Here is a 14,661-nt window from a genome sequence, read left to right on the forward strand (position 1 = left end):
CTCTGTGCCGGTCCTCTCATTTCCTGCAGCTCCCCGCTCTTGCATCATCGACAAAGACGAGCTGAAAGACGGCCTAAGGGTCCTGATCCCCATGGACGATAAACTGCTGTACGCTGGGCACGTGAAGACTGTTCATTCTCCTGACATGTAAGCAAAAGGGCACGCATCAGGCATTGCGGGGTGTGGGGCACGGTTTCAGCCAGTGGGGCAAAAACATTTATTATTTATTTATTCATAATAAATAAAATAATAATAAATAACAAAAGCATGCAGGGCTCCAATGCACATTAGATGGTCCCTTGTATCACGCTTCTCTTAGAGAGGGCTCTTAGATAAGGGCTTCAACTGAAGATTGTAAGATTAATTTATTTATTATTGCATTTATATCCCACCTTTTTTCCTGCAAGGAACCCAAGGTACATAATTCTCCTCCTCCCCACTTTATCCTCACAACAACAGCCTTGTGAGGTGGGTTGAGCTGAGAGTCTGTGACCGGCCCAAAGTCACCCAGTGGGTTTCCATGGTCGAGTGGGGACTAGAACTCGGATCTCCCGACTCCCAGTCCGACACTCTAGCCACTACACCACACTGGCTCTTCCCCTAAGATACAGGCAAGCTTAGATCTCCTTCAGGTATCACTTACTCACTTTTACAAATCTACACTCTGCTCCTCTACTCAAAAGTTAGCCCCGTTGATTTCAATGAGGCTTACTCCCGAGGAGGTGAGTGTAGGATGGGAGATTTAATTATTAAATTCCTGTTTTTTTTAACCTACGGTGTTCCTTGCCGTAATCAAACAAGCTGAAAAGATGTAAAGAGCCACAAAGCAGTTAAATAGCACATGCACAACACTGAACGATGTTGCAGAAATGAGCTGCTAGGTCACAGCCTTCCTCAACCTGGGGCGCGCCAGATGTGTTGGACTACAACTCCCAGAATGCAGTCCAACACATCTGGAGTGCCCCAGGTTGAGGAAGGCTGTGCTAGGAGAACATTGTGGATTTTTCCATCCAACCCAATGCTGAATTGATACCTATTTCGTCTCCCTGTCTCTTCCCCCATCTATGTTCTATTTTGAGGATGTATGCTAAAATAACCCATTTGCAAAATCAATCAGCAAGAAATATACATAGTTTATGATGTGCAGGTCCGGTGCAGTTTTGCCACCCGCTTCTGTCCTGACAGCCTCTGCGTCTTCATTTGCTTTGTAATGTTTGGTACATTTTCGTCCGCATTTAATGATTAATTGGGCCAGCGCTCCTGATTTTCAGGTCAAAACTAGTGGATTTTATAAGGCAGATCCGCTTAAATCATGCAAATGTTCACAATTTGGCAAACATCTGGTTCTTGGCTGGATATAAAGTGCGTTGGTTTGGGGCTGCTGATATTGCTGTTGAAAACAAAATACGTAGATATGCAAAAAAAAAAAAAAGTTTGCTAGAGACCTTCTTAAAAAAAGCTTTAAAAGGCACTAAATGTCTTTCTGATGGTGTTCTTTCTTTTACATCTTGATGTCTCTCAGCTGCCTCCTTCTTCTCTTCCTACTTCACTGTTGCGTTTTGGGTCTGTACGTTTCAGATACCGAGTTGTGGTGGAAGGGGAGCGAGGAAATCGGCCCCACATTTATTGCTTGGAACAGCTGCTGCAGGAGGCGGTAAGTCGGGGCATGTTCATTCTCAGCCAGCCCTAGATCCTTCTTCCCACCTATGGAAAACTGTGGAACTCACTGCAGCAAGATGTCTTGATGGCCACCAATTTGGATGGCTTTGAAAGGGAATTTGAAAAATCCTCCCAACTGGAGTCTACCGGGAGAAGAACCTTCAGCGTGGTGGCCCCCCTCCTATGGAATTCCATGCCTCTGGAGGTCAGGCAGGCGCCAACTTTGTATTCCTTTCAGCGCCTCCTGAAAACAAAAGAGATTCTATTGTTCCAGGAAGCCTTTCCTTAATGACCAGCCACAGTTCAACTTTCAGTTTGCTTTTAAAAATCTCTTTTAAGGAGTTTTATTCTGTTTTTATTGAATTTTTATCTTGGACACTGCTCCGAAATTTTGAATGGGAAGCGGTATATAAATATTGTAAATAAATAAATAAATGAATGAATTCACGGACGATAAGGACATCGATGGCTACTAGTCCCGTCTGCTACTTCCACTCTGCGAGGCAGTATGCCCAGGGGTTGCTCCAGGTTTTGGAGGGGCTTTGGGCAAGCTGCCCCCCTCAATGGGTTCTGCATTTTCACCACCATGGTCAGCACCTGCTCTTGCTACTTTTCCTCTCTCTCATTTATTTATTTATTTATTAAATTTATATACCGCCCCATAGCCGAAGCTCTCTGGGCGGTTTACAAAAGTTAAAAACAGTGAACGTTAAAAAAGTATGCAAAATTTAAAACCATCAAAAGCATAAAAACAACAGTATAAAACAACAGTATCCATTTTTAAACAACAACAGTTCTGGGGTCTTATTAAAAAACAAACAAATTTAGCGTATGTTGTTAAATGCTGTTAAATGCCTGGGAGAATTGAAAAGTCTTGACCTGGCGCCGAAAAGATAACAGTGTTCGTGCCAGGCGAGCCTCATCGGGGAGATCGTTCCATAATTGGGGGCCACCACTGAAAAGGCCCTCTCCCTTGTTGCCATCCTCCGAGCTTCCCTCAGAGTACGCACTCGGAGGAGGACCTTGGATGTTGAGCGCAGTGTACGGGTGGGTTCATGTTGGGAGAGGCCTTCTGTCAGAGAGCCAGGGAGCAAGGAGGCCATGGCATCTCCTGCTCCGCCTTCTCACCACCTTCGTGGTCTGGGTCAGTGCAAGAGGCAAGCGAAGTAGTAGTTTGCAATGCTGACGTGGAGGAACGAGTCTGGGGAGGCTGCTGTCAGGTATGGCCAGGCCCTTGATGTGTGCCCGACCATGCCTACCTCTTGACGCCGACCCTGTCTATGCCTGTATAGACCAGGTGCTGAGGAACATGGACAGGAGGGTGGAGCAGCACTCATGTCCTACTTCTGGGTTTCCTGCGGGCAGCTGGTTGGCCAGAATGCTGGACTAGATGGACCCTTGGTCTGATCCAGCGTATCCGGGCTCTTCTCCTCATCTCCCCACACAGATAATTGACGTGAAACCCCCTTCGGTGCGCTTCCTCCCTGAAGGCACGAGGATCGCCGCCTACTGGAGTCAACAGTACCGCTGCCTCTATCCAGGGACGGTCGTCCAAGGTGAGACTGCAGTTACCCACAGCTTGGGGTTGGATCTTCTCTTTGTTCTTCTGACAGGGGCGTGGGGAAAGGGGGGCAGCTGGATGTCCTCCTAAAGATCCATCTGCTTGCTCAGGGGGCCTACCTTGCTGAGTTTGGGGTCTGGGTCTGACAGTGTGTCTTCTTCTACGTGGGTGTCCATGACCGGCTCCTCTTCTGGTGGCTCATGCATGGCCACATCTGCGCTAGCACGGCGGGCGGTGAGCCCTGCCTGCTATCCGTCCCTCTCCATAGCCCTGGTGGGCTTCCCCCCTCTTTCTGTCACCCAGCACCTACCCTCAGTTGTTACCTTACCAAACCTATCCTTTGGGAAAGAGGCCGACAAACGCAGATGACTTAATTTTGTTGCAATCCGGCCCCCTCTGCTAAGATGCAAGGTGGGAGCTGTCGTCCCAACAATGGATATTCAAGGCCTAAAGCCAGAATGTCTACCGCGACGAACCTGGGCGGAATTCCCTCCGTGCTGAACGTAGCGCCCTGTGGTCAGTAAGAGAGAAGCATGATGGGAAATGCAGCCTAGTGGTCCTGCTGGCTCCAGACCCGCTTGGTAGTGAGCCCTCTAGTGGGCTGATCTGTGCGCCAGCAGGAAGCAGCAGTGCTCCAGGAAGTGCTGAGAGGAGGGTGCACGGGGTGGGTGGGTGCCTTGCTTTGATTTCCCACAATGCCACAGAGCAATGCTACATCAGCGGCATTGTGGGAAATTAAAATGGCAGCTCCCACAGGCCCGTCGGAGGCTGCTGAGCCCTTTACCAATGGAGGCTCAAGGCAGGCATAATTCGGCCTGGGTCTAGCATTAAGCGACGTGATTGTTGGTAACTTATAAAGGGCTGTAATTTTCCAAGGACCCACCCTTTTCTGACTGCTGTGGTAAGCAAGGCCTCAAGAGCTGGAGCGTGTGTGTGTGTGTGTGTGCATTACCCTTGTTCGCCCCTTATCCTCTGACTGTCATTCTTCCCTCTTCTATTTTCAGGGGCTCAGGATCAGGAGGAAGACGGGGATTTGATCACTGTGGAGTTTGATGATGGCGACACCGGAAGAATCCCGTTATCTCATATCCGACTTCTTCCACCTGATTACAAGATCCAGTGTGAGTCTGATTATCTGCGGTCACCCAGCGGAATAGGATTCTCATGCATCTACTGGAGGGGGGCCAAATCTCAGGCACGGGGCCAAATCCGGCCTGCCTGGTGTCTCAGTTTGGCCCTCCTGGGTTCCCCTGGCCCACCTCGTTTCCCTCAACACCGATCGTTGGGTGTTTCCCTTGCTTTTGTGCCGTTTCCCCCCCCATCTTAAAAGGTTGAAGTGCCTCTCCTAAGTAAGGCTTAGTTACAGGCAATAAAAGCTTTCAGGTAAAATAGGCTGGTGTTTTTGGTGTTTTGCCTTTAGCTCCGCCCACCACTCAGATGCAGTCCCCCGAGAACTTCTCCAAAATGGAATCCAGCCCCTCGAACTGAAAGAGGTTCAACACCCCTGCTCTATGGGATAAGTTTGAGGGCCCGTCTGCCAGGTCCCCCCCCCCCACAGGACAGGCGCTCGGTTCTCATTCCTTCCTGATTTCCCCTCCTTCCCCAGAACGGACTTGGCCACGGGGAGGGATTACTGGATAGCGCCACAGCCCCGGGAAAGATCCTGCGGTCTGGATGCGGTTCATTCACTGGGCGAAGGGAGGGGGAACCTGTAGTCCAGTTGTCTCAGGAAGGCCACAACTCCCATTGGTGTCCCAGATTTCCCCATTCATATTTTGAGTGCACCAACCGGAGCAAGAAACAGGGAATTTTCCCAAACGGAGGAAGTTTTCCAACCAGAGCCGTGCTGGAGCTCGCTGACCCGGCTCACACACCTGGTGCCCTCCAGTTGCACCCCACCCCAACCTGGTGCCCAGCCAGCATCCTGACTGGGAGCGATGGGACTTGTAGTCTTACATATCTGGAGGTTGCCGTGCTATACAAATGACCCGTCACGGAGATTCCTGCAAGGAATTCCGGTTTGAAGGCACACCCGACGGGTTTTGAGCCCGTGGGGTCCCCGTGTGCCACCGGGAAGCCCGTGCCAAGAACGGCTGTTGTTGACCTTTCCAGGTGCCGAGCCCTCTCCTGCCCTCCTGGTCTCGACTACAAAGCGCCGCAGCCGCAAATCCAGTAAGGATACCGGAGAAGGGAAAGAGGGAAGCGGGACGGGATCGGAGGAGCCGGCGGCGAAAGGCAAAGGGCGCGGGAGGAAACCGAGCAACAAACAGAAAGCTGGTACGAGTACAACGCGACAGGCTCTTTGGCTGGTGGAAGTACGGAGGGGAAATGTGGGAGGCTGCCTGCCACCAGGGCACGGGGTTTGGGCCTCTCGGCCAGGATTGTCTGCTTGATTTGGGGAGGGCTCTCCAGGGTCCCGGAAATACCTTCCCCATCATCTGCGAGCTGATGCCTTTTCACTGGTGACGGCAGGGGTTGAAACTGGGGGCTTCTGTATGTAAAGCAGGTAGGCGCTCTGCTGCTGAGCTAGGGTCCCCCACCCCTAGCTCTGATCCCTTAGATTTGTCTGTTAAAAAGCAATCCAGGGTTAGACAAATACCTGGACGAGGAGGCTCTCCATGGCTACTAGTCCTGACGGCGATCTGCTACCCTCGGTATCAGAAGCAGTATTTATTTATTTATTTATTTATTTCACTTATATACCGCTCCCATAGCCGGGGCTCTCTGGGCGGTTTACAGAAATTCTAAAATTAAGATAAAAACGAGTATATAAAATTTAAAATTCTAAAATACAGAACATACACACATAAAGCATTGAAAACCGTTAAAAACTAAACACGTGGGTGATTAAGATGTGCCGCCATATGCCTGGGCAAAGAGGAAAGTCTTAACCTGGCGCCGGAAAGATAGCAGCGTTGGCGCCAGGCGAGCCTCGTCAGGGAGATCGTTCCATAGTCGAAAAGGCCACCGAAAAGGCCCTGTCCCTCGTTGCCACACTCCGAGCCTCTCTCAGAGTAGGCACCCGGAGGAGGTGCCTGGGGGACATGGCCAGGCAGGGGTGGTGGCGTGGCACTCATGTTTGGCTTGTGGATTCCTTGTGGACAGCTGGTTGGCCACTGTGTGGACAGAATGCTGGACCAGATGGACCCTTGGTCTGCTCCAGCAGGGCTGTTCTTATGTTCGTAAAAAAGCCAAGCAGAATATTGCATCCTGAGTTGATTCATCACGTGGAATTAATCACTAAGGAATTAGCTACCACAAGATGTAGTGATGGCCACCAATTTGGATGGCTTGAAAAGGAGGTTGGATAAATTCCTGGAGGAGAAGGCCATCCATGGCTACTAGCCCTGATGGCTATGTGCTACCTCCAGCATCCGAGGCAGTAGGCCTGTGTGCACCAGTTGTTGGGGAACATGGGTGGGAGGGCGCTGTTGCACCACGTCCTGCTTGTTCATCCCTGGCCGATGGCTGGTTGGCCACTGTGTGAACAGAGTGCTGGACTAGAGGGACTCTTGGTTTGATCCAGCATCAGGACACTTCTTAGATTCTTATGAAATCTGTTTAGACGTGGAGCGGAATATAAATGTAAATAAATAAATAAATAAATAATGTGGAGGGTTGACGAAAAATACACCCAACCCCTATTAATCAGGCTTTTTAAAAAAATATTCTTAATATTTATCTTATTTTTTATTATTATTTTTTGCTTTCCAGAAGAAACCATCCTAACTGAGCAGACGAGCCAGGGGGAAACGCCAGGAAACTCTTCCCTTGTTCCAGACAAGTCAGTTTGCAAGCAAGCTGTGAAAGGTTCAAAGAAAGCGCAGCCACAGATCCCGGCCAGGAACCTCCCAGCTCCAGCGGAAGAAAAACATAACAGTAAAGGTGGCAAAATGAAGATCTCTGCCAAGCTGCATGGCCCGGCCCAGTCTGCCTTCCAGCCTCCGGTCTACAGTAGCAGCCGTGGGAGTGAGCCGTATGCCGAGATGCCGGGCCTTCTGGCGGCCTTCGGGCCTTCTGACAGCTCCTCCTCTGGGAAAGTTAAATCTAAGAAAGCGAAATCCACCGAGGAGTCCCAAGAATTTGGGTCGACGGGCAAAGCTCAGAGGAAGATCCCAGACAGTGAGATCCTGGTCAAACTCGACCACGAGGGAGTCACGTCCCCCAAAACCAAGAAGACGAAAGAGGCGATGAGGATGCTGGGGGATTCCAACCTGGCCGGCCGGCGGGAGGCCAAGGACATCTTGGGACTGAGCTACAATTCCATCGCGAGCACCGACACCAAGCAGAAAACGTCCAGGAGCAAGTCGGCCAGCGGAGAACCTTTGGCTCCTAACTTTGGGGGCAAGTTTGGGGGCTCTGGAGAGAACCCGCCTCCCTCAAAGGATCAAGGGGATGAAGGCCAACCGGCCCCGGCAGGAGACGAGTCCGAAAGCAACAGCAGCGGCAGCAGTTCAGAGTCTGAAGGTGAGGAGGAGGCAGAGAAGAACGGCGATGGAGCCCAAGACAGCAGCTCGGCCAGTTCGAGGGCCTCCACGCCCATGTCTTCATCAAACTCCTCCTCCTCTTCTTCCTCCAGCAGCAGCAGCTCCTCCTCCTCGTCCTCTTCCTCCTCCTCCTCTTCTTCCACCTCCTCCTCCTCCAGCTCCAGTTCTTCCTCCTCCTCCTCCTCTTCTTCCACCACAGACGAAGACTCCTCTTGCAGTTCGGACGACGAGGCGGCCGAATCCCAGCAGGGCGCCTCTTCTGGCCAGCAGGCCCTCCCGCCAAAACCGGCCAAGCAGCCGGGGAAATCCCGCTCGGCTTCACACCCACAAGGGCCAAAGCAGCAGCAGCAGCAGCAGCAAGTGGCACAGAAGCAGCAGCAGCAGCAGAGTGGGAGCAAAAACCGGCCCAAGAAGCGCGAGGGGATCCACCTGCCCACCACCAAGGAGTTGGCGAAACGCCAGAGGCTGCCTTCCGTGGAGAACCGGCCCAAGATCGCCGCCTTCCTGCCTGCACGGCAGCTTTGGAAGTGGTTTGGGAAACCTACTCAGGTGAGCCTGGCCTCCTCGAGCCCTGTGTTTTCTGCGGCTTGCACAGATTTCAAGCCGAGGTCCGGTCGGCCCCTCTGCTCCTCGTTTTCAGGCGGGGCTGCAAAGGCCGTCTTACTTCAGCAAGCTTTCGTAGAGTGCCATCTTTTAAGCTGTTTTCATGCTGCTGTGGTCATTTTGACTCTCTTTTTTGGTGTGCGTGTGGGTTAGATTGTCTAAGAAATGCCAAATCCGGCCCTCCTGGGGACTCCATCCAGCCAGGTGGCGTTCCCCAGAGGGCGGCACCGTCTTCCTCCCAACCGTCCAACGTTTCAGTCGTCGGTGCAGTTTTTTCCCTCCCTTCTAAAAGGTGGAAATGTCTCTCCCAAGGCTCACTTACAGTCAGAAAGAGCTTTGAACTAAAATAGGTTGGTATTTTGGCCCTGCCCTTTTGACGTGGGCTCTGTGTGGCCTCGTGTGGTGCAGAGCGGTACAGCAGCACTTTCTGCAGCCGAAACTCTCCCCACGGCCTGAGTTCGATCCCAGCGGAAGCTGGTTTCTGGCAGCCAGCTCGGGTCGACTCAGCCTTCCATCCTCCCGAGGTCGGTAAAATGAGTACCCAGTTAGCTGGGAGAAAGGCAATAACGACCGGGGAAGGCAACGGCGAACCACCCTGCTATAAGGCCTGCCAAGAAAACGTCAGCCAAAGCTGGCGTCCCTCCAAGAGTCAGTAATGACTCAGTGCTTGCACGAGAGGTTCCTTTCCTTTCCTTTCCGCCCCTTTTGCCATTAGCTCCGCCCACCCCTGGAATACAGCCCCCAAGAGATTCTCTGAATTTGGTCCTCAGGCTGAAAGCGTTTCCCCGCCCCCGGTCTTCTCTACGACTTAAGCCTGGCTCCACCCCTGTGTGGGAATAGGCACCCAGCTGATGGGACTCTGCCCTCTTTAACTCTGCAGAGGCGCGGGATGAAGGGGAAAGCCCGGAAGCTCTTCTACAAGGCCATTGTCCGTGGGAAGGAGATCATTCGCATCGGAGACTGTGCCGTCTTCTTGTCAGCTGGACGGCCCAACCTGCCCTACATTGGGCGGATCCAGAGCATGTGGGAATCCTGGGGGAACAACATGGTGGTCAGAGTGAAATGGTTTTACCACCCAGAAGAGACCAATCCTGGCAAGAAGCTCAACGAAGGCAAGGTAGGCGGTCCTCTAACAGAGTGTCCGGTGTGCCCAGTTCTGGCTTGGGCCCGGAGAGGATCAACTTATGCTATCACCTGACAAGCGAGCCGTGTATCACTGAGGGTTTGCTTGCTGGGTAGATAATAATTTTTTGCTCTGAAGCCTACGAGGGCTCCAGGGCAGGTGTGATGCTCCACACCAGCAGAGGCAGACTACTGTATGGGAAATTCTGTATGTGTGGTAGGCACATTCACAATGGCATTCTCCCAACTTTGATGTTAATGGGAGAAGGAAAGTTCAAGCTGGCTGGAGAATGTAAACTAACTGCCAGACATCTAGGTGGGGAGAGGCATAAATGCAGTAACTCCAATGTCCCTACATTGATCAGGAAGCCAGATTCCGTCTGGACTTCAGGAAAATCTTCCTGACTGTTAGAGCAGTATGACGACGGAACCAATTACCTAGGGAGATTGTGGGCTCTCCCACACTAGAGGACTTGAAGATGCAGCTGGACAGCTGTCCGTCAGGGATGCTTTAAGGTGGATTCCTGCATTGAGCGGGGGGTTGGACTTGATGGCCTTGTAGGCCCCTTCCAACTACTATTGTATGATTCTACGATCCACATGACTTAGGGAGTTTCTGCACCTGACTTAATTGGGCTACAAGTTTTTCTTTAATTAATCAAACCTGTTAGTTGCTGAAGCATTGCGGCAGTGAGGGCTGATAGCTTTGATTTCAGTGGGGCCATCAATCCATTCTGGCTTTCAGCCAGAACCCTCCAGAACTCTCAAGGAGCTATTGAAAGTCCTGAATCCCATCCCCCAAATGGCGTCAGCACCTTGGATAGCTCCTCTTTGAGTTCTGGATAGTTCTGACTGAAACCCGGAATGGATTCACAGCCCCATTGAAAGCAGAGCCACCAGCCTCCACTGCTTTGCAACTAATACAGCGCTTTTCTTCCACTACTGAATTTCCACCGCCAGCACCCCCAGACATTCAGGATTCAGAGGAAAATCAAACATCATGACTATTACGTGTGCAGAAAGCTTTGCACATTGCTGGCTTTGCCTTCTAACCTCCCTCTTCTCCCTTGTTTGTTTCTTCTCCTGCCTGTTTCCCTCTGCCTGATTTCAGCGCTGGGATCAGAAATCCAGCAGAAGCCTCTCCGCTGCTCTTCAGGCTTCCAGCCAGAGGAAAGACTTCATGGAGGTGGGTAGGAGCAGACGGGCAGTGGGTACCTTTGGTGAGGGCTTCAGGTGACTCTAAAGCAAAAACAGAAACCGAGCTTCTTCCCATGACGAGGAGGCTTGTCTGCCTTTGGATGCATTTCCAAATGACTTCAAAGCTTCGTCCCAGGTTGTAGCTATTATTTGTTTGCTTAATACCTGACAGATGGACAGCCATCTGTCAGGGATGCTTTAGGGTGGATTCCTGCATTGAGCAGGGGGTTGGACTCGATGGCCTTGTAGGCCCCTTCCAACTCTACTATTCTATGATTCTATAATACACCTCTTTCTTGATCCCCCAACGTGGCTTTCAATTGCAAGCCACAAGAAAGTACACCTTATGAGGGATGTGTGCAGGTGTGTGTGTAGGGCAGTCTTTTCTGGCTGTGGCTGCAGACAACTTGCTTTCCTTTCCCCCCTCCTCCTCCTCCTCCCTCCCAATCCCCTTTCCTTTTGTGTCATGTCTTTTAGATTGTAAGCCTGTGGGCAGGGACTGTCAAGAAATACTTTTGTAAGCTGCCGTGAGGGCCTTTTTTGGCTGAATGGCGGCATAAAAATCCTTAAATAAATAAAAAAATAAATAAACACAGACAAAGTCCTAGAGGGAGCTGCAAGCGGACTCCAGGGTCGATGCTAAAGAAGCCCGTAGAACTGGAGTGGGAACTGTATGCCGTGAGCAGCAAAAGTAGAATCAGGCATACGGTAGAAGTCAGTGTATGTGACTTATTTTTAATGTTCAGTTTAGCTTTTTAATGTTTAGTTTTCCATCGGCAGTTGATTGGCCGCTGTGTGAGCAGAATGCTAGACTGAATGGACCCTTGGTCTGATCCAGCAGGGCTCTTCTGATGTTCTTGCTTCTCCTGCTTTAGCTCTGGAGTATCTACACCCCAGAAGTAGTGTGGTAGTGTTCCACAATCTCTAACGAACGTCTCTTTTCTTGCTTCGTTTTCTAATCCAGCGTGCACTGTACCAGTCTTCCCACGTGGACGAAAATGACGTCCAGACAATCTCGCACAAATGTCTGGTGGTGGACCTGGAACAATATGAGCAGATGCTAAAAACCAAGAAGTACCAGGACAGCGAAGACCTTTACTACCTAGCGGGGACGTACGAGCCCACCACGGGCATGATATTCAATACAGATGGTGTACCTGTCATCTGTTAGCTGCTTCTGGAAAAGGGGAACCTGGGAGGCATCCCCACTCCCAAAGCATTGAGATCAATATACGCCCCACCTCTCCATGGAGGGAGAGGAAGAAGAAGAAGAAGAATGGGACGAAATGAAAGTATGTGCCTGTTTTAACGACAGCGTGATTGTTTAATGTTCCGTCACACCGTTCCGAAAAACAGAGAGAGATTTTTTTCCCAGAAGTTTCCCGAAAACAACTCAGAGATGGATCCAACTCCTTCGCTTTTGCACAAGAAAGGAAATTGGTTTTCAAAAAACACAACAAATGCGTTACAGATCCCGGGCGGTGAACATGTTTCCTGTCCTTTGCGAACTGGTTCTGCTTTGGGGCACAGCGTCAAAGTACGGCCTCATTCTCCTTTTGGTTCAAACTTTCATAGGATATTTCAGGATGCTAATGTTCTCTGGACTCGGTGTTCTCTAGCCTTCCGGGTACCTGGCCATCCTTCCTCACCAATTGCAGATGAACTTGCGGAAGAAACCGAGGTTAGAGAGAGCCCTGGTTGAGCGCCAGCCAGAAATGTGGTTGACTTCTCTTGTCTCGAAGGACTGCTCTCTGATCTCTGGCAGACAGCTCTGGAAGGAGACAGCTCTGGAAGCTGCAGCTGAAAATGGTGTCGCTCAAACAAAGATCTGTTGACCAACATCCCTCTCTGGGTACGGGAGGACTGAGCAGATGGACGAGAGAGTTCAGATGCTGGACTCCTCTTTTTGTCAACCCCCCTCCAAACATTTGGGATTTTGAGGCTCTTTTTATTCTGAGCAGGCGCAGTTGAACAAAATTATTTCCTTCCTCACATACTTTGAATGTAAGAGACTCAGTCCTGCTTAGAACCCAAGGGTTCTTCTTCTATCAGCGATTTCCGAAATACAGAACATGATTTTCGGAGAAGCTTGTTTGGGAGGTATGCTGATGGCCGTTTGCTGCTCCCACTGCAAGAACCCATGGAACGCTTTTCAAAAAAACCCACTCTACCATGTGTGGACCTAACAAACTACCTTCTGAAGGCTTCTGGATGTTCACACAGAACAAAATGCTAAAGCCTGTCTTCACCTCCCCACCGGTACCGCTCGTAAAAATTAGGGAGAAGACGGCACTCGTGGAAACCTTGCATTCTCCATGCAGGAATTGCTGGCTGTGGGAACAGGGAGCCTGTGTTAAATGTGTTGACACAAGATTAGTATGGACAACTGTCACTGATCCAGCATTTTCCGCCTCCAAAAATGTGTCCAATCTATTCATCCATCCATCCCTGCCATTTTTTCCTCCCTGTGGGCAGTTAGTTTGCGTCTTGCCATTTCAAGGCAGGGTGAGATGTCCAAATGTGGACTAGGCTGACAAGAGAATAGATTTGAGTTGGGTGCAGAGGTGGCATGAGGGTCACGGCTGAGGCAGGGAAGGTGAAGGACTAGACACAGTGTTTTTGCACTTAAGAACAAACTCACACTACAAAAACCAAGACAACACGATTGTTTATGCCCGGAACGGACTGTACTATTCCAGCACTACAGGGGGCCTGGGGACGATACTTTATTTACTTAACATGGACAGATTTTTACTATCTGCTGAGATACTAATGGAGTACTAAAGATACTTGGAGAAAGGCAGACCTTTTGGGAACCTTCACACTCTACTTTTAAAGAACCACAGTGGTGCTGATCTGTACTGCCCACCTCCTCCGACCCCGGATTGCCGCTTTGGTGGATAGAATTTCTAACACACACACACACACACACACACACACACACACACACACACACACACACTAACAACAACAACTCTGTACAGTTTTAATGTACCAAGAGACTCATGTGGCCCTTTTCCCCCCTGTATCATAAGCCTCTTTAAAGAAAAAGAAAAAGCAAAGGAAAGGAAAGGAAAAAAAAGCAAAGTGAATTCAACTTTTTAATTATAAATATAAAATATAAATATATAAATATATATAAATATATAAACTTTTTTAAAAAAAACTGTGAAAAAATTATGAAATTATAAAAGCAAACACAGTCTGACATTTAGACTCTTATTTTTTATTTCCTGTTGGATTGTGACTGTAAAAGAGAACACAGGGGAACAGGCGCATTGCTTACATACAAACTGTGTACTGTATTTGCAGACGCAACTTACGTGAGCTTAAAGAGACACAGAGAGAGAGAGAGTGAGAGAGAATTTATGCGAATGTTAAATAGAAAGCACTTAACTGCCCATTGCCTTCTATGGAACACAAGGATTTTTTGCAGACAATCGAGAGGAAAGGAGCCAGGTTTTTGTCCCCTCTTCCCCGTGTTACGTTTTTTATGTTTTCAATTCCCCCCTTTTTTTGCATTCTGTTTGTTGCTGAATTCTGTGTGATCCTTTTTCATAAAAAAAAAAAAAAATCGATTGAAAAACGAATAACCAGAACTCTGCCTATCTTTGCCTGGCTTTTTTTATTGTTATGTCAGCTCTCCTGAATCCTGGGCCCAACCTACAAAATCGTGATGACCTGGGAGGGCCGTGAGTCTTTCCAGAGTATAGCTGTCACCCCAAAACCATGAATGGCCACGTTGCCAGTCCCAGAACTAAGGTAGCAGTCCCAGACGTAACACTACCGCTTACCTTCTCCAAGGAACCCTTCCTAACTAAAGATTGAGACCATGCTAACATAAGAATATAGTACATAATATTATAACCATGTTAACCTTCTGTTTTCAAATTCAATAATTAAGTGTAGCACTCATAAAGACTGTAACTGTTTTAGTTGCTCAGATAAGAACATAAGAAGTGCCATGCTGGATCAGACCAAGGGTCCATCTAGTCCAGCACTCTGTTCACACAGGGGCCGACCAGCCATCGG

General features: G+C 49.7%; 1 protein-coding gene across 4 annotated transcripts in view; it reads left to right on the plus strand.

Annotated features, from left to right (window-relative positions):
- TNRC18 (trinucleotide repeat containing 18) overlaps nt 1-14,194 on the plus strand; it is a 102,384-nt gene extending 88,190 nt beyond the window's left edge. For all 4 annotated transcript variants that reach the window (XM_063143618.1, XM_063143621.1, XM_063143619.1 and 1 more), the window contains 9 exons: nt 30-147; nt 1,579-1,654; nt 3,107-3,215; nt 4,225-4,341; nt 5,333-5,497; nt 6,935-8,256; nt 9,191-9,427; nt 10,544-10,618; nt 11,594-14,194. In XM_063143618.1, coding sequence (XP_062999688.1) covers nt 30-147; nt 1,579-1,654; nt 3,107-3,215; nt 4,225-4,341; nt 5,333-5,497; nt 6,935-8,256; nt 9,191-9,427; nt 10,544-10,618; nt 11,594-11,800 — 2,426 coding nt within the window. In that variant the 3' untranslated portion in view covers nt 11,801-14,194. The remainder of the gene's footprint in view (nt 1-29; nt 148-1,578; nt 1,655-3,106; nt 3,216-4,224; nt 4,342-5,332; nt 5,498-6,934; nt 8,257-9,190; nt 9,428-10,543; nt 10,619-11,593) is intronic.
- The last annotated feature ends 467 nt before the right edge of the window (nt 14,195-14,661 follow it).

The sequence above is a fragment of the Elgaria multicarinata genome, chromosome 17 (genome assembly GCF_023053635.1).
Source record: "Elgaria multicarinata webbii isolate HBS135686 ecotype San Diego chromosome 17, rElgMul1.1.pri, whole genome shotgun sequence".
Classification (NCBI taxonomy): domain Eukaryota; kingdom Metazoa; phylum Chordata; class Lepidosauria; order Squamata; family Anguidae; genus Elgaria; species Elgaria multicarinata.